This window comes from Phyllopteryx taeniolatus, chromosome 13 (genome assembly GCF_024500385.1).
Source record: "Phyllopteryx taeniolatus isolate TA_2022b chromosome 13, UOR_Ptae_1.2, whole genome shotgun sequence".
NCBI lineage: Eukaryota > Metazoa > Chordata > Actinopteri > Syngnathiformes > Syngnathidae > Phyllopteryx > Phyllopteryx taeniolatus.
This window is the reverse complement of record NC_084514.1, coordinates 9,054,233-9,078,137: the sequence shown is the minus strand read 5'-3', so window position 1 is coordinate 9,078,137 and position 23,905 is coordinate 9,054,233. Positions and strand designations below refer to the sequence as shown.

At 42.6% G+C, this 23,905-nt stretch overlaps 4 protein-coding genes across 8 annotated transcripts; 2 read left to right on the top strand and 2 right to left on the bottom strand.

Moving 5' to 3' along the window:
* Positions 1 to 204: 204 nt before the first annotated feature.
* LOC133488336 (proton-coupled zinc antiporter SLC30A2-like) lies at positions 205 to 5,696 on the top strand. 2 transcript variants are annotated; one of them, XM_061796064.1, is made up of 9 exons: positions 205 to 345; positions 420 to 574; positions 2,371 to 2,517; positions 2,695 to 2,848; positions 2,913 to 3,117; positions 3,998 to 4,103; positions 4,208 to 4,342; positions 4,841 to 4,977; positions 5,561 to 5,696. In XM_061796064.1, the coding sequence occupies exons 1-8, from the start codon at positions 299 to 301 to the stop codon at positions 4,960 to 4,962; spliced, it is 1,071 nt and encodes a 356-aa protein (XP_061652048.1). In that variant the 5' UTR covers positions 205 to 298; the 3' UTR covers positions 4,963 to 4,977; positions 5,561 to 5,696. The 2 variants fall into 2 exon arrangements, with proteins under 2 accessions (XP_061652048.1, XP_061652047.1); XM_061796063.1 differs by lacking the exon at positions 5,561 to 5,696 and having other exon boundaries at positions 4,841 to 5,364.
* Positions 5,600 to 14,993, bottom strand: coq8ab (coenzyme Q8A, genome duplicate b). Of its 2 annotated transcripts, none has more exons than XM_061796060.1 (15): positions 14,856 to 14,993; positions 14,627 to 14,762; positions 13,130 to 13,360; positions 12,975 to 13,041; positions 12,104 to 12,178; positions 11,694 to 11,819; positions 11,204 to 11,289; positions 10,989 to 11,129; positions 9,851 to 9,932; positions 8,809 to 8,902; positions 7,623 to 7,764; positions 7,219 to 7,326; positions 7,084 to 7,149; positions 6,124 to 6,210; positions 5,600 to 6,059 (listed from the first exon to the last, which is right to left on the bottom strand). In XM_061796060.1, the coding sequence occupies exons 2-15, from the start codon at positions 14,738 to 14,740 to the stop codon at positions 5,775 to 5,777; spliced, it is 1,704 nt and encodes a 567-aa protein (XP_061652044.1). In that variant the 5' UTR covers positions 14,741 to 14,762; positions 14,856 to 14,993; the 3' UTR covers positions 5,600 to 5,774. The 2 variants fall into 2 exon arrangements, with proteins under 2 accessions (XP_061652044.1, XP_061652043.1); XM_061796059.1 differs by having other exon boundaries at positions 14,839 to 14,974.
* LOC133488337 (putative deoxyribonuclease TATDN3) lies at positions 14,936 to 20,467 on the bottom strand. Of its 3 annotated transcripts, XM_061796066.1 has the most exons (12): positions 20,327 to 20,467; positions 19,679 to 19,840; positions 19,580 to 19,612; positions 19,410 to 19,483; positions 19,244 to 19,328; positions 19,084 to 19,146; positions 18,156 to 18,265; positions 18,018 to 18,073; positions 17,571 to 17,683; positions 16,926 to 17,006; positions 16,169 to 16,331; positions 14,936 to 15,076 (listed from the first exon to the last, which is right to left on the bottom strand). In XM_061796066.1, the coding sequence occupies exons 2-11, from the start codon at positions 19,730 to 19,732 to the stop codon at positions 16,188 to 16,190; spliced, it is 813 nt and encodes a 270-aa protein (XP_061652050.1). In that variant the 5' UTR covers positions 19,733 to 19,840; positions 20,327 to 20,467; the 3' UTR covers positions 14,936 to 15,076; positions 16,169 to 16,187. The 3 variants fall into 3 exon arrangements, with proteins under 3 accessions (XP_061652050.1, XP_061652049.1, XP_061652051.1); XM_061796065.1 differs by lacking the exon at positions 14,936 to 15,076 and having other exon boundaries at positions 16,133 to 16,331; XM_061796067.1 differs by lacking the exon at positions 14,936 to 15,076 and having other exon boundaries at positions 16,133 to 16,331; positions 16,926 to 17,003.
* Positions 19,910 to 23,776, top strand: fuca2 (alpha-L-fucosidase 2). Its single transcript, XM_061796061.1, is given in 9 exon segments — positions 19,910 to 20,444; positions 20,583 to 20,770; positions 20,911 to 21,002; positions 21,004 to 21,081; positions 21,083 to 21,252; positions 21,396 to 21,576; positions 21,578 to 21,607; positions 21,779 to 22,078; positions 22,912 to 23,776. Coding segments are annotated over 9 exon segments (1,398 nt in total). The 5' UTR covers positions 19,910 to 20,223; the 3' UTR covers positions 23,050 to 23,776.
* Positions 23,777 to 23,905: the final 129 nt, after the last annotated feature.

Sequence of the window (23,905 nt, the reverse complement as noted above, 5' to 3'; positions counted from 1 at the left end):
GATGTTCATTGAGTGTCAGTGTGCCAAGCGGGCCGACATAAGAAATGTATTGAACTCACTTTAGTCTCAAATAACTTGAATGTGTTTATTTTTATTTTTTTTGACATTCCCATGTGTAGCTGGTCGCCCAATGCTGTTAAAAAAAAAAAAAGAGAGAAGTGTTCTTTCTGACCTAATAAACTCAGGTGTCACTGCTCCATTGGAGTGCCGTCTGCTGGGAGCATTATATCCCCCCCCACACACACACACCCCTCCACAGATAACGTGAGAGGGAACAGATTGCACTTTTCCCAGTTCAATGGCTGCCGAGTCGGAGAAGCAACTCTTGCTGGAGTCTCTTTCCTGGTCTGTTTGTAATTTTTTCGCCGCCCCCTTTTTGCCCACCGTTTTGATGTTTTCACCAGTTTGTCTCATCTCAGTTCAGAGTCTGACGGCGGGGAAGACGTGGACTGGTACTGCGGTGATGGCGGCGAGCTGGTAAGAGCGAGGGAGAGCGGCGAGAGGCGTCTGGCCAGGAAGAGACTCCTGGTCGCCTTGGTCATCAGCTTCGTCTTCATGGTGGCGGAGGTAGTCGGTGAGATGATGATTGCTCTTTCAGCTTTTAGTGTGTGTATACTGTATGTACAGTTGGAGTCACTTAGCATTCTGTCGCGTTCCATCAGGGCCTATCATATCATATTTAGATCTGTCCTATCGTGACTAAGGTTGGCATGACTTGAGCTCTTTTATTTTTTTAAGGTCGGCGCTTATGTGATGAAAGTCGAGTCGACGTAGTAAGTCGTAGTCGCTGGTGATGTCTTTATTATTTTCAGTATAGTACTACAGTTGAAATAAATCATAGGAGGGAATGCTTTACAATAATCTACAGTATATTCACAGACAATGGACAGCTCATACATCAAATCTATGCAGAACATATGTTGGAACATGAGTCTTACCCCATCAAATCCCTTCCCATCCAACACTTGTACAGTATCTCGACCGCTCCGGCCTAATGGGCCCGACCCGCGGGAGCCATGCCTCTTAATCACTCACGGAGCACACACTCACACCATTCACTGTATATATTTCTCACTAATCACATCTGGGCACATACACATATCAAAGGGTTAATGGGGGACTGGTATGGGATCGGGAGGGTGTGGGTGTCGGGTCGGGTTTCGGTGGGGGGGGGGCACTGAAACACTGGGTAGGCCCAAAGACTGCCAGTCGGGGACCTGGCAGTCATAGTAACAGGGGGGAGGTGGGTCTCACTTACTTGCATGGCGGTGTTCCCGAGGCCGGGCCCCCCTGGGCTGGAGGACTGCTTGGTGTTGGGGCTGACCTCTCATAGCCCGCGGCTGCTCCATGGGTTACCCCCCCCCCCCCCCCTTATCGTTCCCTTGTCGGGTGCCCCTATCCACCCTCCTTTCCAACAAACAAGGGACACTCTCCCGCCCTCGGGCTGGGCGGGGACTGGCTGCATCGCGGGCCCTGCGGGTTGGGGGGGCATCTGGCTCTCCTGGGGGTTGAGGGGGGTGTGGTGGTGGGGCGGTGGCTGGGGGTGGTGGTACACACCCCTAGGACTCTTTCACTGGGTGTGGGGTCACGCACTTACTGCAACAAAAAACTCATGAATATGCAAATCGCTTGTGTATCCCCTCACTTATACTCTCGTCCTGTAGACTTTTATAATTTACATAATTAATGCCACCACACTTCAGTTGTACAGTCGTGTTCACGACCCTTGTCCTGCATGCTTCTTGTCCTGTCCTTGTCCTGTCCTTCCCTCACAGGGTGTAGCACTACAGCCCAATGCAACACTCATATTTAATGTTTCATTGTTGTGATAATGTCATGATTGACTTCTCTCATCCTGTTTACAATTAGCGCTTTGTCTTTTGTCTTCGTCTCTCTCTCTCCCTTCTAGAAACTTTGTTCTGTTCGACTGATCAAGTCTGATTCTCGATAAACCTCAATTATAATACCACAGCGGAAGCTTAAAAACTCCACTGTGACACAGTAAAACTGTTCCGTCATAAAAGCGATACAGATTTTCCATTCTGCTTGACCTAACAGCTGAACAGGACAAAAAAAAACAAAAAAACATGTCCTCTCTGACAGAATTTTATTTTAAATAAATGCTGTTGAGAGTAAACTGAAACGGGAGCCTTTTTTTTTTGTGTGTGTGCGTGCATATTTTATGGTGATGTAATTAATTGTTTTGTGTGTTGTAGCTGTCGTTTTCTTTTCATGTTTGTCCTGTATTGTTGTTTGTTTGAATGTTATCCTTCAGCTGATTTTTTTTCAATTTGAAAAGGGCGAATATCTAATATATTATTAATATCTAATCTCTGTGAGTGGTTGTTTGTTTTGTTATTTTTTTCCCAGGGGGCTTCGCCGCGCACAGTCTGGCTATCATGACGGACGCGGCACATCTGCTGAGCGACGTGGGCAGCATCTCGCTGAGCGTCTTCTCTCTTTGGATCTCAGGACGCACGCCCACTCTCACCCTGACCTTTGGATGGCATCGAGCAGGTCGGTGGACATGGCGGCATGGCTTCGTGCCCTTCTTCACACTACGCGCTTGTGTCTCTGGGTGTGTTTTCGCGCCCGACCGACATGGATTTTTTAAATTTTCATTTTATTTTTTTTATAAAGCTGATACAGATATTTCCAGCTCTCCCCGAAATTCGGATCTTTTGTGCCCAACAGAGATTGTCGGCACGCTTCTGTCTCTGTCGTCCATCTGGGCGGTGACGGCCGTGTTGGTGTGGTCGGCCGCTCGGAGGATCGCCGCCGGCGACTACGATGTCGACGCCGACGTCATGCTGCTGACTTCGGTCTGCGGCGTGGCCGTCAACATCCTGTGAGTCCGCCGCTGCGCTCATCACTCCGGATCCTTCTTCACGCCCCCCTCCGCTCGTATTTAGGATGCTGCTCATCCTCCATCAGTCCGGCGTCTCTCACACCCACAACCACGCCCTTCCCTCCAACCGACCGCAGAAGGCAGAGGAGCGGCGGGGGCCTGGCCATCGCCACGGTAACGCCAGCGTGAAGGCCGCTTGCATCCACGCGGTGGGAGACCTGATCCAGAGCGTGGGCGTACTGCTGGCGGCCGCCATCATCCACTTCTGGGTCAGTTGCGGCAAAACGTACTGTACATCGTAGGTCGCATACAGTTGAGTGTTTGGGCCACACCAAAAAGAAAGAGCGAAAAATACAATAAACGCAATTAAAGCAGTCATCTTACGAGTCGTATTTTGGGGAAAATAATAGTTTGGTTTTTTTTTTTTTAATCTGAGAAAGTGCTGTATATATCTTTCTTATAAAAATTGTATATTTTTAAGAATAAATTATACGTTTGAGAAAATGTGTAGTTTTGATGAGTGTTTTTGAGGAAAAAAAGAACAGGATTGACAGAGTAATGTTTTTTTTTATGTCAAAAGTGTTCAGGCCAAACAAAAAAACATTTTTAGAAAACTTTTTTTGTCTGAAAAATTTGGTGGACAGTACTAGTTTAGTGAGAGAGTTTTATATTTTCAAAAGAAGTATATTTTCAAAAAGTCAATTATCCTAAGAAAATGTATTTTTGAGAAAAAAGTGTATTTTTTGCGAAAGTCATTCACATTGATATTGTAGAGGGAAAAAAAAGTTGAATATTTTTTAAGAAAAAAGGGTTCGACAAAAAAGTGGCATATTTTGGAGAAAAAATTTATATTCTTGACAAAAATCCTTTATTTTAAAGAGAGAATTAGTATATCTTTGAGACAAAATAGTGTATTTTTTAATATTTCTTTTTATGTTTTTGAGAGTTCTATTCAATAAGCTGTATATTTTCAAGATGGTATTTCTTTAGAATATTTTAGTATTTTATAAGAAAAACTATTTTTAGAATGTCATATTTTCAAGAAAAAAAAGTATTTATTTTTGACCGAAGTCAAATTGTCAAGGGGAAAAAAATGTACTTTTGAGGGAAAAAAATTGGCAATTTGTTGTTCATTTTCTTTCCTGGCAGCCTGAGTGTAAGGCGGCCGACCCGATCTGCACGCTGCTCTTCTCTCTCGTAGTCATGTGGACCACCTTTCCCACCGCCAGGGACGTCATCAGAGTTCTGATGGACGGTAAATGCAACCCTCCAAGGAATGACATCGTCGCTACTTTTTAGGCCAATGCCACACGGGCGCTTTTTTAATTTTTAATTTAATTGTATTTTCTCTTCGTGCAGGCGCGCCTCCTGGCATCAGCGTCGCCTCCGTGCGGGACGCCCTGCTGTCCGTGCGAGGCGCGTCGTCGCTCCACCGCCTTCACGTGTGGAGCCTGGACATGACACACTCGCTGCTTTGTGTGCACATCACTGCAGGTAATCTTGAGAGAGAAAAACATTTTCTGGAAATGGTTATCTACATATTTTTTTACTTTTTTTCTTAAAAATTTTTTTTTAAAGCCTGAAGGTAAGAAAAAGTTAAATTTTTGATTAATTGAATATATTTTTTAAAATGATTTTAGTTAAAGAAGGAAGAGACAGGTTTGTTTTTACATTGTTTTTCAAACAGGAGTCCCGCCCCCTAAGAAGCACTTATTTTCACAAAAGTAAAGAAAAACATTTTTTTTTTTTTGTGTGTGTGCTGAGGGTAGCTTTGATTATTAGTATTTAATAAATAAATCACCATTAAAATATGTTTGTTTACTCGGGTTATTTTTGTCTGATATTACATTTGTTTGGTGATCTTAAAGTGGGGAATCTGCAAAAAAAAAAAAAAAAAACAATTTGACAAGGGGTGGCCCCAATACATTTCCACAGCCCTATAATATAGGAAGACAACGTAAACGTGTCTTTATATATACTATACTTATGTAGACGAAGGTGCGGATCCACACGTCATCCTCAAGAGGGCCACAAAGCTCCTGCGCTCCCATTTTGGCTTCACTGCTGTCACGATCCAAGTGGAACCTTCCGGAACCTCGCAAGACAACGCATGATGAACAGGAGTGCAGGTGGACAGTTTTTTTTTAATTTTATTTATTTATTTTTTTTGGGTCGTCTTCTGCCCGTTAGGAGAAATGTGTGGGGAAATTGACACTGGACACTCATGCTAATTGTAGCACAATAGGGCAGCCAAAGACTGGAAAGCACAGACACCGTCGTGAAAACAAGCGGCTACGTAGCAGTAACAGTTCTCATCATAGGCAATGCATGGACTTTAGGGAAAAGTCACAACTTTGCTCATTTCATAACCCATTTTCATGAAGTTCAGTTTCAGATAAAGACAAGTCTTTGATTATTTTATTTTTAAATCAATGTATCTGAAAAAAATACTTGCTTTGGGTTTGATTATTTTTTTTGATGCAAAAGAATAAATAAAATAAAAATGGGAAAACGTTTTCGCTAAGCTTCAGGTACTTTTTTTTTAAACAACAAAAGCCAGATGAAAATGGTATCCAGACATGTATTTGGGACACTAATATTTATTGTATTTTTTTCTGGATTTGAAAATGTTATCTACAAACCTCACCTCTTAACAATGAGCTTTAGTCTTTGACATTTCTTGGGATTCATTTTATTTTCTTTTTTTTGCAGGATGCATTTTATCAATCAAAAGGAATCAGTCCAAAAATGTACAAATAAACATGACACTTTATTAATTTAAAGCATTCATGCACTGGGATTCCATTTGCTCGTCAAAAAATGAGGCATAGGTATGTGAAATAATCCACATCAAGGCCACGTTTGTTGTCACTTGGCCGCGATCAATTGTGCGTCTGTAAATAAGAGGACGGCCCGAAAAAGGTCCTCAGGCGGCCCGTCCGTCCCGCCAGTAGCGCGCGTAGGTGTCTAGAAACATGTCCCTGCACGCCACCCGGGCCTTGAGCTTGGAGCAGACCAGAAAGGAGCCGCCCATCTTGCGGTGCAGCGAGTACGTCTCCTCGGGCGGCGGCGTGAGGCGTTCGCGAAGCATCACCGGGATGAGGCGGTGGATGCGCTCCGTGGTGCTCTGAGTGCCGAAGTCGAACGGCCGCGTAGACGAGAAGGCCTCGCCCAGGATCATCACGGCGTCCACGTGGGCGTTCTCCATCGCCTTCCACACAATATTGCAAGTTTTAAAAAATAAAATAAAAAAATTATTATTTTACCTTTGCTACCTTTGATTCAAATCCAGTGAGGAACTTCATGTCTCTGGATCGCTGCAGGACCTCTTCTCTGTTTTGATGTGCGGCTGCATTGATAACCTACATCATCAAAATGATCATCAAGACAACTATCCAGTAGAAAACTTTCATGTCTAGGGAATTTCTTTTAGGTTACACACACAAAGATCTTACAAGATGTTAATCTTACTATTTTCTAGGTAGTTTTTTCCCCATTTAGTGAGTTTATTTATTTATTTAATAAAAGTATTTTTTTTTTCTGTCTCTGAAAACGATAGAAATATTTAGTATCCCCCCCAAAAAAATTCAGATCCATGGTTGGAGTATCTCGCCCCAAATGTTTGGATTTTTCCTTCTATTTTTAATTTTTTTTTATCCATACACACAAAAAAAGGTTTTCATTTTAAACTGAAAAATTACAATATATTATTTGTTTTGCATATTTAAAAAGCATAGTCATACACAATCTTTTTTTTACTCAGTCTGGAAAAATTAAACAATTTTTGGGGTCTCCAAAGATTTGCTGTTTTCATATATTTTTATATTTTTTTTCAAGTTTGTAAAACAGAAGTTTTTCTTTCTTTTAAGAACAATAAAATGTATTAGAAAAATAATTTTTATCATATCAAATTTTAAAAAGTAAATTTTGAAAATCAAAAAAATCTGAATATTTTAGTTTTTTCTTCCAGATTGACACCTTTAAAGATATCTGAAACAAGAAATACATTAGTTTTTATATTTTGGGGGTGGGGGAATAAAAAATGTGTTAAGCGTCTGCAATGAACATTTATGAGAATATTTCTTGTTTTTTTTGGATAAAATTTTGAGAAACAAAATTTGTTTTTCTGAGCATTTTTTTTTAAATTATGCAAAATACAAAAACTTGCATGGGGGTCAAACATTCGCTCAAAATGATGAAAATGAACCAGCTTTACTCATTGAGGATGTTCTCACCTCAATGTAGATGTCCGTGAAACTTTTGTCAAATTCCCTGGTTGCGCCGAAATCCAACAACGCCACCTGTTGACACATTTTTGTTCTGTAATAAAATGACCCAAATTTACATGGAATCAAGTCAGCCATGCGGACCTTGTGCTTTTCTGGGTCGTAGAAGAAGTTGGACCAGTTGGGATCAGACTGCATGAAGCGGAACTCGAAAAGCTCCCTCAGGCACAAAATAAGGATTTGCTCACAAATCTGCAAGAGCAGCAAAAGAAACGATTCACCTGCTCTGAACACACCTTTACAATCATTATTATTACCGCGTTTACAGGCCGAGCCCTGCAACTCATAGCGAAAATCTGGGGGAAAATAATGCCCCCAACCAGGTTAGTTTTAGATGCCACAAGATGGTGACAAAGCACTACTTTTGCCTCAATGAAGCTCCTCAACTCACCTCCACATAGGGTTGTCCCTTGAGATACGAGTGACCGCCTCCCCCCAAAAAGTGTGAATGGTGAATATGAGTTGGAACAGCCTATCTGTGTGTTTACCTCGTTCCTGAGTTCCTGGGGGAGTTCGGTGGCCCGGTCCAGGGGGAAGCCGGGCACCAGCGTGGTGGTGAGCACGTGGCGGCCGCTCAGCTCGTCGATGACGTCGGGCACGTAGAAGAACGGGTGGTCCTTAAGTAGCTCTCTGACACGCACCAAAAATACAAATACAAGTTCAAGCATCTTCCACCCGGTGTCACTAGCAGGACTTAATTTTTGTATGTGTGCGCGTGTGACTTTTTGCCATTTAAATGCAACTACAAAGGGTTTCTTACATAATCGTTACATACATTTGTTTCTGTTTTTGGACCAGCAATTTATGGTCCCCTCTGGACCACAATCCAGAGCTATGTAGCAAAAATATTATGTATATTTTTTATTTGTATGGTTTATATAGGCGGCACGGTGGCCGACTGGTTAGAGCGTCAGCCTCACAGTTCTGAGGACCCGGGTTCAATCCCCGGTCCCGCCTGTGTGGAGTTTGCATGTTCTCCCCGTGCCTGCGTGGGTTTTCTCCGGGCACTCCGGTTTCCTCCCACATCCCAAAAACATGCATGAATTGGAGACTCTAAATTGCCCGTAGGTGTGAATGGTTGTTTGTTTGTATGTGCCCTGCGATTAGCTGGCAACCAGGTCAGGGTGTACCCCGCCTCCTGCCCGATGACAGCTGGGATAGGCTCCAGCACGCCCGCGACCCTAGTGAGGAGAAGCGGCTCAGAAAATGGATGGATGGTTTATATAAACATTACACAGAGCACTTTATACATTGTGTGTGTTGTAGATAAAAAATAAACTGAAGGTATTTTTAGGGGTATCACTTCTTAGCATGTTTTTACTTTTTTTTTTTTTTTAGTTACAAAATAAACAAAACTAAAAATAGTTGTAACTAAATCCCAGTGAGCATCCTCAACTTGTTTATCACACTGTACATTTATGTACACAAAATATAACTATAATTTGATAATCATTTTATTATCCTTTTTTTTTTTTAAAAGAATAAAAACTATAAATGTACAGTTGAGCAGCAGTGTGCAGCTCCATAGAAGCAGAACAAATTGAGTAGATATGACGTTTTAACATAGAAACTGATATGATACAGTCACATAGAAGCAGAACAAATAGCGTCGTCGATATGATATGATATGATATGATGTCGCGGAGTAAGAGCAAAAAACGGCGAGCGACTCACTGGAACTTTGCACAACATTTGGCCTCTTTGACGTAATCGCATTCCAGGGCCAGCTCTCTGCTCATAACCTGGATCAGATGTTCGGGGAACAGACCTGCAAACAAGATACAAAAATATACTTTTTGGGGTTCAAAACATCCATCCATCCATTTTCTGAGCCGCTTCTCCTGACTAGGGTCGCGGGCGTGCTGGAGCCTATCCCAGCTGTCATCGGGCAGGAGGCGGGGTACACCCTGAACTGGTTCCCAGCCAATCGCAGGGCACATAGGAACAAACAACCATTCGCACTCACAGTCATGCCTACGGGCAATTTAGAGTCTCCAATTAATGCATGTTTTTGGGATGTGGGAGGAAACCGGAGTGCCCGGAGAAAACCCACGCAGGCACGGGGAGAACATGCAAACTCCGCACAGGCGGGGACGGGGATTGAACCCCGCACCTCAGAACTGTGAGGCTGACGCTCTAACCAGTCGGCCACCGTGCCGCCGGGTTCAAAACAAATACATTTAAAAGTGCTTTTTGGGGACAGTGGGGGTAAACCGCCATTTTGTTTCTTTTGGATAAAAACAAATAAAAAAATATATTTCGTTTTTTATTATTATATAATTATTTACACACACATAAACACCCAAAATAATTTTTTTTTTTGTTTAAGATAAATGTTTTTCTTTTTCTGCATAAAAATATTTTTGGAAATTCTGAACAACAACAAAAAAATATATATTTTGGTTTTGCATTCTTTTAATGTATTGTTTATCTCACCAACCAACCCACATTTTTGTCTTCTTGATTGAAATACATTTTTTGGGGTTGTTTTTTCAGATGGGAAATGTATAAATATATAGTTTTGTTGTTCTCCAGATCAAAATAGAAATAAAAAAAAAGATCAGAAACACAAAAACATGTTTAAAAAAAAATAAAATAAAAAATCTGAAACCAGCAAAACATTTTTGTTGTTTTTCAGATTCATGTTTGTTGTTTATGAAAAAAAAAAACAATAGTGTTGTGGTAGCGTCAATAAGCACGACCCCTTCTCAGTTACCTTCAGGCAGCGCGTTGCTTAAACTCAGAGCCGTCATGATGTTGTTCACATCGCTGTCGATACTCTTGGACACACCAGGATACTGGGAAAAAAAAATTAAGAAAAAGAAAAACTTCTGCCACCTTTTATATTGTTTGTGTAGAGTTTTAAACACACTACAGTGGAACCCATTCTGGTGGGCGTTGACAGCAAATCAAAATCTTATCTCAAAGTCAAAATATTTGTGTTTATCAGATAAACACAAAAATAACCCCTAAAAAATTGTTGGAATAAAAACAAAACATTTTTATATTGTGTTGTTTTTCTTCCAAAATACACAGAAAACATATTTGCTTTGTTTTTTGGACCAAAAATATAATGTATTATTTTCCCCAATAAAAAAAGTATTAACAATCTAAGTGTTTTTGTTCTTGTTATAAGAAATAAAAAGTACAAGAAATCAAATTTGTTAGAATTTTTCTTTATATCCATCCATCCATCCATTTTCTGAGCCGCTTCTCCTCACTAGGGTCGCGGGCGTGCTGGAGCCTATCCCAGCTGTCATCGGGCAGGAGGCGGGGTACACCCTGAACTGGTTGCCAGCCAATCGCAGGGCACATAGGAACAAACAACCATTCGCACTCACAGTCATGCCTACGGGCAATTTAGAGTCTCCAATTCATGCATGTTTTTGGGATGTGGGAGGAAACCGGAGTACCCGGAGAAAACCCACGCAGGCACGGGGAGAACATGCAAACTCCACACAGGCGGGGCCGGGGATTGAACCCGGGTCCTCAGAACTGTGAGGCTGACGCTCTAACCAGTCGGCCACCGTGCCGCTTTCTTTATATCCTTAACACAAATAGTATTTTGTTTTTTTTGTTTTTAAGAGAGAAAAAGGTAATCCAGAGATTTTTTTTTTTTCTGTTTCTTGTTTATGAGATACAAATAAAACAAATTAAAATGCATTTGGAAAAGATTTAAGTTCGAGAGCCTTCGATGTTGGACTTTTTCAGGCTACTAGTATTAGTTTAGAACACAAACTAATACTAGTAATCCAGAACCTTCCTTCTCCCAGTGTGCTGAGAAATGTACTTTGTGTATTTACGTAGAAACAGATGAGATGCATACGCGTGTTGCGGAAGGCTTTTGTTCATACCTGAATTTTCATGGCGACGTCTCTGCCGTCTCTCAGCCCGGCCAGGTGCACTTGACCGATGGACGCGGCGGCGAACGGCTTCTCCTCAAAGTATTCCAGCCGCTTGCGCCAGTCCGGGCCCAGGTCGTCGCTGATCACCTTCTGCGGACGACGCCGCGGCACTCCCGTGTCACAAATGTCCCACAAACTCAACACTTGATTACTGATATGTTTACCATCATCTGTTTGGTGGGCATGAAGTCGGCGCTCTGTCGAACCCGCTCGAAGATTTTGGCCAGCTGAGGGTTGATGAAGGCGCCGTCTACAAGGAGGAGAAAACGCACGTTTGAAGCGGCCATCTTTCAAATCTTTTTCTTTGGTAATCCAGTTTTGGTTTTTACAGATTTGTGACAGGTGACGATGGACCCAACGGAGCAGCCCTTGATGTGACTTTGACTTTGTGACCAACAAAAATAAAATAGCTGGTGTGGGATTGCACTTATTGTGCGCAGCCTATTTTAAGCAGATGACATTTAAGCTCTTTTTTAGTCCGAGGAGAGTCATCCATTTGACTTGACGACGTGCTCGTTGGCACCTCATCAAAGTTGATTCAGAATTCCCTTTTTTTGTGTTTTTTTCTGTCATGACTGTGTCGATTCATTGGCAAGTTGGAACCGCTTTACGGTCCCAAAGAATTTGAGAAAGCGGCCATATTCGATGACCCACCTTGAATACTGAGCATCTGTCCTAGTTTGAGCGCAGCCCCCCGAACTTTGCACAGCGTCCGCACGATTCTCTCGGCGTTGCCTTCGGACAGGAAGGCATTGGAGTCCAGGACAGATTTTTTAATGCCTGGAAGGAAAAAAACAAAACCAAACAAACAGTAGAACAGGTAGAAAGTAACTCATGACAAGTGTTTATTTTCAATTCAGCCCTCTAAGATAGTTTGACTCCGGAAGTCAGCCATTTTGGTTTGACGCTAAACGTGCTAATAACTTTGTCACGTTAAGTTTGGAGGCTTCATTACATCTTAGAAAAACACCGCAGGGACCGTCAAGATTATTAATGCAATCTTCATAGACAAAGGAAGTCGTTAAGCTCTTTATCAGCCAATACAAATCGCTCCTTTTTACGACCTTGTCTGTGTTGAGGGTTGAACGTCTTCTTGGCCACTTCGGCAAGGGCACCGATGCCGAGTCCCACGGCCAGTCCTGTCAAAAGACGAAAGAAAATAAACGCAGGACAGCGGTGCCTTGAGATACCCGTTGAATTCCTTCCGTGACCACGCTCGCAACTCAAAACACTCGTATCGCAAATCTGTTTCCATTGGCATGAACGGAAATGCCACTCATCTGTTCCAGCCCCCCCCCCCCCCCCCCAAAAACAAACAACAGTAATTATGTCTATTTAAATGAGGAAAAATAGCACTCCCTAATATTGTACAATACTTTATAAAAACATACAGTAATGACATAATGCAATCGAAAAGAGTTAAACCATTTTTGTCACACTGCATCTGCTGAATGCTGCTCCTTCTGGTGTGGTGCCTCAAACAATCAACTTAAAATGAATTAAAAACACTTCAACCAATCATAAACTTAAGACAAATAAATGCCTCCCTCTACTAATCAACTCAAAACGAATAATCACTTCCTCAAGCAACAAAGAAAAATAAGCATCTCCCTCAAAAAAAAAAAAAAACATCAACTTAAAAAAGGTAGCACCTTCTCCAAGCAAAAACTAAATTAAAACAAATAAACCCAAAAAGCAATTTTTATCTTTAAGACAAATCCCCACCTCTCTAAGCAACCATCAACTTAAAACTAATGACTGCCTCCTTTAAACAAATGTCAATTTAATAAAGGTAGCACCTCCCCCTGAGCAATCACCAATTTAAAACAAATAAACCCCTCCCTCAAGAAACCGCAAACTTGACTAATAAACGCCTCCCTCAAACAATCAAGCGCCTCCCTCACGCGAGCATCAAGTTAGTTCAACAGGACGCACCTCCGAAACTCATCAGGCGTCCAATCCGAGTGACGGGCACTTTCCTCTCTCGTGCGTTCTCACTGAGCTGAAACACAAAGGAGAAGCTCAACAAGATGCTGATGAATAATGTACAAAGTCATCAAATAATGGAGAAAGTAAAAGTAGATCGCTACCACTTGCTTGTAGGGCTTGAGGTGACTTTTCTTGGCGCTCCTGGCTTTTTCCACATCCTCCGCCGTCAGCCCCCCCGCAGACGACTTGTCCCGGGTCGGCGTCCCGCAGGGGGCGCGCACCGAGCGCCACCCGGCCCGCTCGGTGCCGGTTCGACGGGCCTCGCCTCCATTATTGGGCCTGCCGGCGAGGGAGGAATAACCGCGGAATTCCCGCTGTTTGCTCAATGTCTCCTGAAAGAAGAAAATATTGTTCATTAAAAAACAAAAACAAAAAAAAAACACGTTTTAGTGCCATCTAGTGATGAGGACACACACTGCAACAACATGAAATCGCTCCGGTACTTAAATCGTGATTTCATTCAAATAAATTGCACATAAAAGTTAAATAATTGCACCTCAATGTTTAAAAACAAACAATTCTTAAAGATTAATTGTAAATGTCTGGAACTGTACTTAAAAGTAAAGTAAAGCTGAACTATACTTAAAATGATGCACTGTATTTGAAAAGTAAAAAAAGAAAAAAAAAAAAAAGAAAAAAAAAAAAAAAGTACTGTACATGAAAAGTTTGAAATGTAGTATACTGGATTTTTTAAATTTTTTTAAAGAAAATTAACCAGACGGTATGCTTGTCGGCTGTGTTTATGTTTAAATATAACCGAAACCGTAGTCATGTTTGTTAGCGTAGCGAAAAGAGGAAGTCAGCTAGTCTGTTTTCCGGTTTTGGTCACGTGACGTTCCGCATAATGCGGATTAAAATCACAATTCAAGATACCACTATATTTGATGGCCTTACTATGTCAGGAGGGCCCTTTAAATGTCCTGTAAACTGCGAGAAAAATATTCACTGTTATTGAGGTCATCCTGGCCTGAAATATATTTTATATCCCAATAACGATATACATCCTGATAAAATATTTTCCCTTAAAATTACATAAAATTAACCCCAATCTTCTTTATTTATACAATGCATATATTATATAGAACACACAATTAAATGTCAGGTGAAATACATTGCTGCATGCTTTGAATAGGGAAAATGAGCACCATCTGGTGGACAAATCACAAATTCAAGTACAGCAGTCATAGTTCGAATGGTAACGTACAAGTACTCGAGTTTGTCATGGGATCTAAAATAATTGTTTGTTTTTTTTGTCACTAGGAACAAATGTGTCATTTTGTTTCTGTGTAGCTTTTGTTATTTTTGACTAATTTGGAAACATCTTCTAGACAACCAGAACATTCCAGTTGCGATCAATCAATGCCCTGAGAATGCAATGACCTGGATGAATGTGAATATTCACAGGCCCTATTTTCATTCAACAAAGCCGAAATGGCTATTTAAAAAAAAAAGTATAATAACCCCGAAGGTCACAAAATATTCGTAGGATCTCTTAAGGGTTTTACAAAAAAGAAAAGTAGTAATGATGTCAATTTGTTTCTCGGCAGCCGGCCACTGTTGACTATTGTTGTTGTGGAGGAACCGGCGGCAACACTCACCCTCGCCGATCCGGGATGGAAGCTCCCTCCACCGGCCGAGCTTCCCACCGTGACCCGGCCCACCAGCCGCTTGATCCAGGCAAGACCCGTGCGCGCCACCGCGTCGCCTGTCATGGTGCCCGTCCGCCGCTCACACCTGGAACAACAACAACAACAACAACAAAAAAGAAATGGACTTCATGAGGCCATTAAAAAGTGGTGATAAAACGCACCGCCAATGTCGGTTCACCTTCATTTGACTCGACGTCGTCGCCCACTCCGCCCCAAGGACGACACTTTTCTACCCCAGAAAGTAGCCAGACCCCCCTCCCTTGGTGGGTGTTGAGCAGTGGGCGGGGTGGCCTCCTCCCGACTGAGAGAAAGTTCAACCGAGATGAGCAGTGGCCGGGCGGGAGCGTTCGAGGAAACAGCCACCAGCGGTGGGCTACGTGTCCGAGGAAGAGGCGGTCCCTGAAGTGGACACGCGTGATGCGTTCAAGAAGTGCTCGTCGCTGTGAGGAAAAGGCGCTTCCGCATTTCGACAGCACAGACTTGGGAAGAAACGACGGGTGTTGGGGGGGTGGGGGGTGGGTCCTTCATTTGTGTGTAACATTGACTTTCACCCATTTTGCGATCCCTTTTTTGTGTGTGTGTGTGTGTGTGTGTGTGGGGGGGGGGGGGGGGGGGGGGGTTATGACTGAAGCTGAAATAACATTCTGGGGGCAATCTAAATCTCCGACTTTACCAATTAAAAAAAAGAAACTGCAAAATAATGATGTAAATGCTGGACCAATGTAATATTTGAAGGTATTTGTGCTTATTATTTAGATTTGACTGCTTTTCAAGTTACTTTTCCAAACAACAGAACACGTTCATTATAATGAAGAAAAAATACATACATATTAAATGACATCAATGTTGACTAACATTTCTTGAAGATATTTCTTATCTGTAGTATCTTTTTGTGTACTGCAGTTAAAGTTGAAGTCTTGATCAAAAACTTCCTTAAAAAACACAAGTTCATAATTACATCAATGTTGGATCAACCTAATATTTTAAGTTAATAATTTTATGTTCAAAAAAGAAAACTACCTAATTTTGTTTTAAAAGAAAATATATTAAAACTTTTTTTTTTTTTCTGCAAGTTTGGACCAATTTAATAGTTGAAGTCAATATTTGTGCATATAAAGTACATTAGGTATAGTCACAGTTCCAAAGTTTTCACTGTAATATTTAATATTCCCTCTTGGGACATATGTAAAAATAAAATAATAAATAAAAAAAAGACACTAGAACGATTAGCAGTGATGAAATAATGTGATCTCCAAAGTGTCTTGTAGTATTGTTTACGTCATTACAAGGAATGACTGAGTCGTAGGTTACAACACTACAACATACTTAGAGTATAAAAATATGTTTTAAATGAATGAAACCACGAATAGTGTTGTGCTGTCAGAATCTTTCACATGAGCTTGAGAGTGAATTTCAAACGAGGTATCTGCGACAAAAACACATCAACAAATGACACAATGTCGCGCGGCAGAGGCCGTTTAATTGACTGACTTGACTGAATAATCCGCCGTCACAATTTGACGGCCGACTTTAACTTGGGGAAGAGTCGGAGTGCGTTGCGCGTGGTCACCCGCATCACCTCCTCCACCGGCACGCCCTTCACCGCGCTGATGTACTCTGCCGAAACCACGACGTTCTTGGGCTCGTTCCTCACCTGCGTGTCCAAAAAGATGGCATGAAAACTGTCAATAAATATGCGAGATCTGATTTATTTAACCCTCGGGCCGTGTTGGATTTTATTACCCAAGACAGTCTGTAATTTTTAAATTGTTTTTTTTTTTTCCCCCCCAATGTTTTGTTGTAGATTCTTAACTAACATCAGTTAATTTGCATTTGTGTCATCTGACTGTATCATGATGGCCAAGGTGGGCACGCGAGAAGGAGCGACACAATGAATTCAATTGCAGCATCAAATCATGATGCACAAATTGTTTTAACTCTTTTTCATTCTATTTAAGTAGATTATTACTATTGTTTTTATAACAGTACAATATTATAGAGTGTTATTATTCTTATTAAAAAACTATTTTTGTGTGTGTGTGTGGGGTCTGGAACAGATTAATGGCATTTCCATTCATTTCAATAGGGAAAGTTGATTTGTGTTGTCAAAATCATACAAAAATTCACATCCTTGGGAAGTTTCATTACATTTGCATGAACAATGGTTCAAAATTCAAATAAAAAAGGACATGAGGTGGACACAAATGGCCAGCACATAGTCCGGAGGGTTCAATTGATAAAACTGGACCTGCTTCTCTGGGCCGAGCGCGGGCGAGTCGGTTTCCAAACACATGTTCTCCAGGGGCAACAGTTTCACCAGTTTCTGCTTCTTGGTGGACACAAGGAAAGAACAGATTAGTCCTGAGGAGCAGCGAGAATTGGCAGCAGCATTTAATGTAGCATCCAAAAAAAAAAAAAAAAAAAAAAAAAAAGTGACTGACAACCATGCAAGAATCAATAAAAATGAATGTGGACAGCGGCAAGAATAGGCAGCAGCATTGAATGAAGGTATAGCAATCGGGCCTGGAAGGATCACGAAGCGTTGCTCCTTTTGCTCACGTCGTAATCTGACCGTTGATTAGTTTATCAAAAAGCACACACACGTACACACACACGCACACACTGTCAACAGTACATAAGATTACAGCTGAAACTCAAAAATGTCGACAGGAAGGTTTGTGAGTGAGGCAAACGACCTGAAAGTGATCGGAAACTTCCCTGAAATGATCAATTTTCCTTTCTTATCTGATCGAAGATTGACTTTGTTTACATGGACTCGTCACCATTCGGCGCATTTGCGAAGGCGAATTTCCCCTTGCTGGTCACTTCATTAGGGACGTGAGAGGACGCAGGTGTACCTAATGACGTGTCCATCCAGCGTATCGACACGCACCTGTTCGCTGCGTACGACGGACGGCGGGATGGAGAAGAAGTATCCCGCCTTCACGCCCTCCACGGCCACGGACGCCCTCCCGTCAAAGGCGTGTAGGAGAACGTTTTCCACACCTGCGGGGGAAAAAAAGCACAAGATGCTTTAATTATTATTATCATTACTACTTAGAAGCAGCATCTATAGATAACGGTCCTTAGTTAATACACAACACTGCCGCATTTAAAATGGTAATACTGTAGAGCGGAACCTCTAAAGTCCTACAATACATCTACTTTATTATTATTACTTTTAATTGGCATTTATACACAGTAGTATACTAAATAAATACACACCAATATGCTTTTATAGTTTCACAAAACTCGTGACATCATGCAAGAGACTGAGGGCAGTGAGCACCAATTAGAAACTAGAACTTATATACGTGACAAAAGTGACGTAAGATGTCACCTTGCTCTTTCAGGAGCTGGATGGTGGGTCTACCCGCCGAACGCGAGTGAACATTTCTAACGTAAAGATACACATTATTAGTCCACGAAACAGCTTTTTTTGGTGCACTTGAATGTGTCTTTTGACACTCGGACTCACAGAGGGAGGTCCAGCTCTTTGGCTAGACGCGCCTGGCGGATCAGAACCTGCCTCTGGCCCTCTTTGTCCGACTCGCAGCTCACGTACCTGGGTGTAAAATCCAAACCGACCTAGGACGACACACGAGAACCCCTCGCGGAAATCACAAATAGCTTACGCACAGATCACAAATATTTCTGTAGAACATCTAAGCTATTCACTGGAAAACGTGCCTGCTTGTGGCTATGTACGAATGTTTGTAGCGTTTCTCTAACAAACGTCCGGCTCCTTCTGCCATGTTAGCAAAGGGTGGCTACGAACAACCGTAACTCCCCCCCCCCTGAAATGCAAAGCTTGTTTCCCAGTTGAGATGTATCATTTCCGCATACTTCCTTGACACCAATCACTACTTTCCCATTCGCCAGGGCTTTGGCGCCATTGTGTGGCATCTTAGAGCAACAAAAATGCAAATACGTGAGTTTTTCAGCAAATAGCTGATGATGGGTTGCATGGAAAAACGCGTATTTGTTAATTTATCAATAGCGAACTGCGGGTTTCACTATATATGTATTTTGAAAATGAGAGTATCTATGTAACACTCAATCAAAAACAATAACATAGCTAGTAAGACAGTAGTAATTGGTGTTTGTATGGGGTGCAAAGCAGCATCCAGTGCATTTTACTTAAATAAAATCATCTGTAAGCCGTTTATTTTCAAAGGTAATATTGTAAAATGAGTTTGAAATAATATTAAAGTGTTTTCTGGTTGTAACTTGAGATATATTTAAGGTTTAAATTGTTAACATAAGTAATTCTGCACATTTTTAGGGAGGGCGACGTCCATTATTTACACATTTTTGCTATTCGCGCCAGCGCTTGCTCCCTCATCCCTGCAAACGGTCAGGGTTCACTTGTATTCGTATTTATGTTGATGTCAGGGCTTTACGACCTCTCCAATGGCCACAAGCTGGTCTTTGTATTTGTCAATGAGGGGAAGAGCAGCCTCCAGATCCTGCGCGCAAGACAAGAAAACAAAAAACGTTGCTGTTCGGACATCCGCACAAGAGTGACATTTCCAAGTATGCTCGCGTTTATCCCAGCTTTGCAACCTGGAGGGAGGCACTTCTGTGTTGCTGTGAGGACACTTCCTGGACAGGATGGACTCCCAGGCAGGGGAACACAAACCCTGGAAATCTAAACATGAAGAAATGAGTTAACTCTAAAAGACAAATGGACTGTTGACATATATATATATATATTTTTTTTTAAAGTTACCTCTGTGACAACGCAATGATCTTGTCAAATTCCCCCGCATGCTCAGCCACGGCTAACAACGCTAACAGTCCGGCCTGGCAATTAAAGAAAAAAAAACAACAATAATAACAACACAATGCTACCATGGACACAATAACGAGCCAAGAGACTTTAAGAGGCATTTAACCCACCCGTTTGGAGTCCTCAATAACTATGTCTATATCCTAAAAACAAACGTGACACTTTAATATGGATACATGACTAAAAGGTTCGATAAATGTGACTTATACCTTGTCAAACTCTCCGGCGGAGATATGACAGTGGCAGTCGAGGTAGCCACGCATGATGCTACCAAAACATCCGGGTAGCTCGGGCGACTGCGCATGCGCAACACTTCTCAAACGCCGGATGCGTATTAGGAGTCTCCCACGAGGGCGGTGCTCTGTTAGTGTCTGGTGTCAAAACAGGTTCCGTAAGTTGGCATACGTTAAATCAAACGCACCCAGCAGAAAACGTCATCATCTAACGCCACTTTGACGTCTCCGCTCAATGTTATCGCCCGAATTTAACTTCTAATGCTTTTGACATTAGATGGATAGTTGCAAAAATAACTAAAGGAAATGAACAACTAAAAAAGTTACAATAAATATCTTTTATACACTGTCCAAATCTCCCACGGAAATTTGACTTGCCAGTCGATGCCGAAAAGTGTTAGTTAAATCAAACATACGTCATCATCTAAGGCCGCATTCACTTCCTTGTTTGTAAGTAGTTAAAAAAAAAAGAGGCTAAGAAGTGGCCCGCTTAATGTATCTTCTTCACTTTGCTGCTTGTAATGAGCCCATCGAGTGATTTGGACAGAAAATGGCGGTATTTAACCGCTACGTTTTTCCTCGTTTGCCTGCTGTCTATCGGCGTCACCGAATCGAAATACGAACCCAACTGGGAGTCCATCGACACCAGGCCACTGCCGGAGTGGTATGACCAGGCCAAGTTCGGCATCTTCATCCACTGGGGGGTCTTCTCCGTGCCCAGCTTCGGCAGCGAGTGGTTCTGGTGAGGCCTTTACTCGCCAGTCTTCAAAGTTACACAGTGAACTCGAAATTAAAGTCAAACTACTCATCTTTTGAAGATGGAGGGGTAACATGAAGCAGAGCAATACTGGCACCTAGTGGCGTTTGTCTTGTCCTGCAGGTGGTACTGGAAGGGGCAAAAAGTGCAGTCGTACGTGGCCTTCATGCAGAGGAATTACCCGCCGGACTTTAAGTATCAAGACTTTGCGCCGCGCTTCACCGCAGAGTTCTTTGACGCCGAAGAATGGACGGACATCTTTGCCGCATCGGGAGCCAAGTACATCGTGCTGACCACCAAACACCACGAAGGTGCCGCTTTATCCTTTCAGCCATCAAAAATCTCAACAGTGATAAAACGCACGCATACCTGTAAAAACAATGCTGCACTGATGTTCGCTGGTTAACCAACATGCAACGCGTGCCAATTGAAGCTGTCAATCATCCCCCAGGCTTCACGCTGTGGGGCTCCGAGACCTCTTGGAACTGGAACGCGGTGGACGTGGGCCCCAAGCGCGACCTGGTGGCGGAGGTGGCGAGCGCGCCTGCGCGCCCACAGCGACCTGCGCCTGGGCCTGTACCACTCGCTCTTCGAGTGGTTTCATCCGCTGTTCCTGCAGGACGCCTGCCAACCGCTTCGCCACCAACCGCTTCGCCGTCACAAAGAGTTTGCCCGAACTTTACGAGCTGGTGCTGACGTACAAGCCCGACGTGCTGTGGTCGGACGGGGACGGGGACGCGCCGGACAAGTACTGGAACAGCACCGGATTCCTAGCCTGGCTCTACAATGACAGGTAAACATATAATTCCCAAATGAAGGGATATTTTAGATACAATATTGACCTCCTCCCTTCACATTTTGTATTTAATATTTTAATATTAAAAATCATAAAAAAATCGAATTACTTTTTTTATTTTTTTTTTTTTAAACCCACAGTCCCGTGCGGGACACTGTGGTGACCAACGACCGGTGGGGCTCGGGCTCTATCTGCAAACACGGCGGCTACTACACCTGCGCCGACCGTTACCAGCCGGGTCATCTGCTGCCGCACAAGTGGGAAAACTGCATGACCATCGACACCAAGTCATGGGGCTACAGGCGCAACGCCCCGCTCGCCTGACTACCTCACCATCGAGGAGCTCGTGGCGGTAAATAGGTCCAACGAAACCGCTTTGAAGGAGATGACTTCTTGAGACTTTTTTTTGGTTTTGTTTCTGGGTCTGGTCATGATAGCCATGCCTACCAAATGTCATGTAGCTAAATGAAACCGGCGCCGGGGGCGGAATTTTCCAATTTACCTTCACTGTGTCTTCGCCCAGACGTTGGTGGAGACCGTGTCGTGCGGCGGCAACCTGCTGATGAACGTGGGCCCCACGGCGGACGGGAGGATCGCGCCCATCTTCGAGGAGCGCCTGCGCCAGGTTGGGCGCTGGCTCCGGGTGAACGGCGAGGCGGTGTACAACAGCAGCGCCTGGCGGGCGCAGAAGGACGCCGTCGCGCCCGGCGTCTGGTACACGTCCAGGCCGCGGCAGAACGCCGTCTTTGCCGTTTTCCTCGCGTGGCCCGATGACGGATCTTTACTCCTCAGCGAACCGGAGCTTACACTAGGACACAGTAAGGTAAGCCGTATTGGGTGCACCCCCGTACACTAAGCTTAGAATACGACATTTTAGAAACAACAGCCCCTACGGACATGTGATTTCCTGGGTGAACCATTTGCACTACTTCTCACAATATTAGCCCAGTTGACCTGTGAGTCAAAGGTTAAATACATTTAAAAATGTTTTTTTTAAAAGAGTAGCACAGTAGGCCCAAATGTTCACTCAAAAGGAGGCACCTTTTATTCCTAAAAAGTATTTTATGTTTTTGTTAGCCGCTGTAACATTATGCACCGTTTCAACATTAACACTGTGCTTAAATATTTCAAAATGATTAAATGCAAATGTATTGTGTAAACGGTAAACACACACTACTGGATACAACAAATAAATAAATAAATAATTGAAGGGACTCTAAAATGATCCCCAGTTTGAACATTTAATTCAGTGATTCTTTTGCGTACCACTAGAGGAAGCTGTCGTACCTCGAGTGGTCTTTGTGTCACGCTTTGCGAATCCACACTTAAACCTACTCCAAAAGTCTCTGCCATCCGTGATCGAAAGGAACAGCGCTCATAAAGTGATCAAGTAGCCATCTTTTGTTTGCTGACCGTCCCGGTGGGCGTCTGCTGTTGCGAGCATTCCGTCATCCACGCCCACCCGCCGCCACCTGCTGGCCCTCGTGGTCGCGTTGCCTCTGCCGACTCCTTAAGATGCCTTCTCGGATTCCGCCGTCGTTTTCTGGGAAGCTCGCATTGATTTTTGTTGTCTGACAGTTGGTAATTGCATTTTAAAATGTGGTTTCTGTTTCTGTTCTGGGGGCGGGGGGATTAAAAAAAAAATCACGAAACAAGGTGGTGCTCTTGGGTCACGGGCCCGTGCAGTGGGAGCCTGCCACGCCCCGCGGTCTCCGGGTCTTCTTGCCTCAATTGTCCAGCAGCCAGATGCCGTGCCAGTGGGCCTGGACCCTCAGGCTGACAGGTGCCAAGTGAACAAGAAGAAAAACCAGGACGTTGACGCCCGACTTGGGATGCACTGAACTTCTTAATGGAACTGAACCCGTCACCACAAGGAGCTGAAAACTCACCTCGGGTGAATGCCAGACACTGGAGGAGGGGGGGGGGTACTTCGTACGCACAAAACACAAAGACACAAATAGATACAAAGACGTCCGGAAATGTTTGGCATTGCAATTAATTATTTCCCTCAATGTTAAGCTTTTTCTGTAGTGTTAATTACTGTTACTATTTTGTGTGCACAAACTAGTTAGTAGTTTTTTTGTTTTTTCTTTCAATGCATGTCATATTAGGCTCCGTACAATGTATCCCCCCCCCCCCCCCCCCGGTCTTTAAATAAAAGCTGGAAATCTGATGTTTTTGCTCTTTCCATAGTAAATAAAAAAAATAAACATTCTATTCAGACCCACAACAACTTGCAATAATCTACCCTTAATCACAAAAACATTTGACTTTGTCCCAGAAATAAACCAGTACTTTTCTGAAAAATTAGACTACTTTATTCTCTTGATATTACAACTTCAGTCTCGTAAATATTCGTTTTCGTTTTTGTTTTCTTCCAAATCCTGAAAATATATTTGTCATCTGAAAAAGTACTTTTTTCATGGAAAATATAAAATATATTTCCAAAATAGTTTTATTCTTCTGAGATTACATTTTAAACAAAGAAAATTGACGTTTTAAATAAAAAAATATCCAACTATATTGCAATGTGTTTATTCTCATAATATTACAAATTTACTCTTGTGAATATATGACTTATTTTCTAGCAAATGACCTTTTTTTTTGGATAATATACGACTTTATTCTTATAATAATATAACCTTAATCT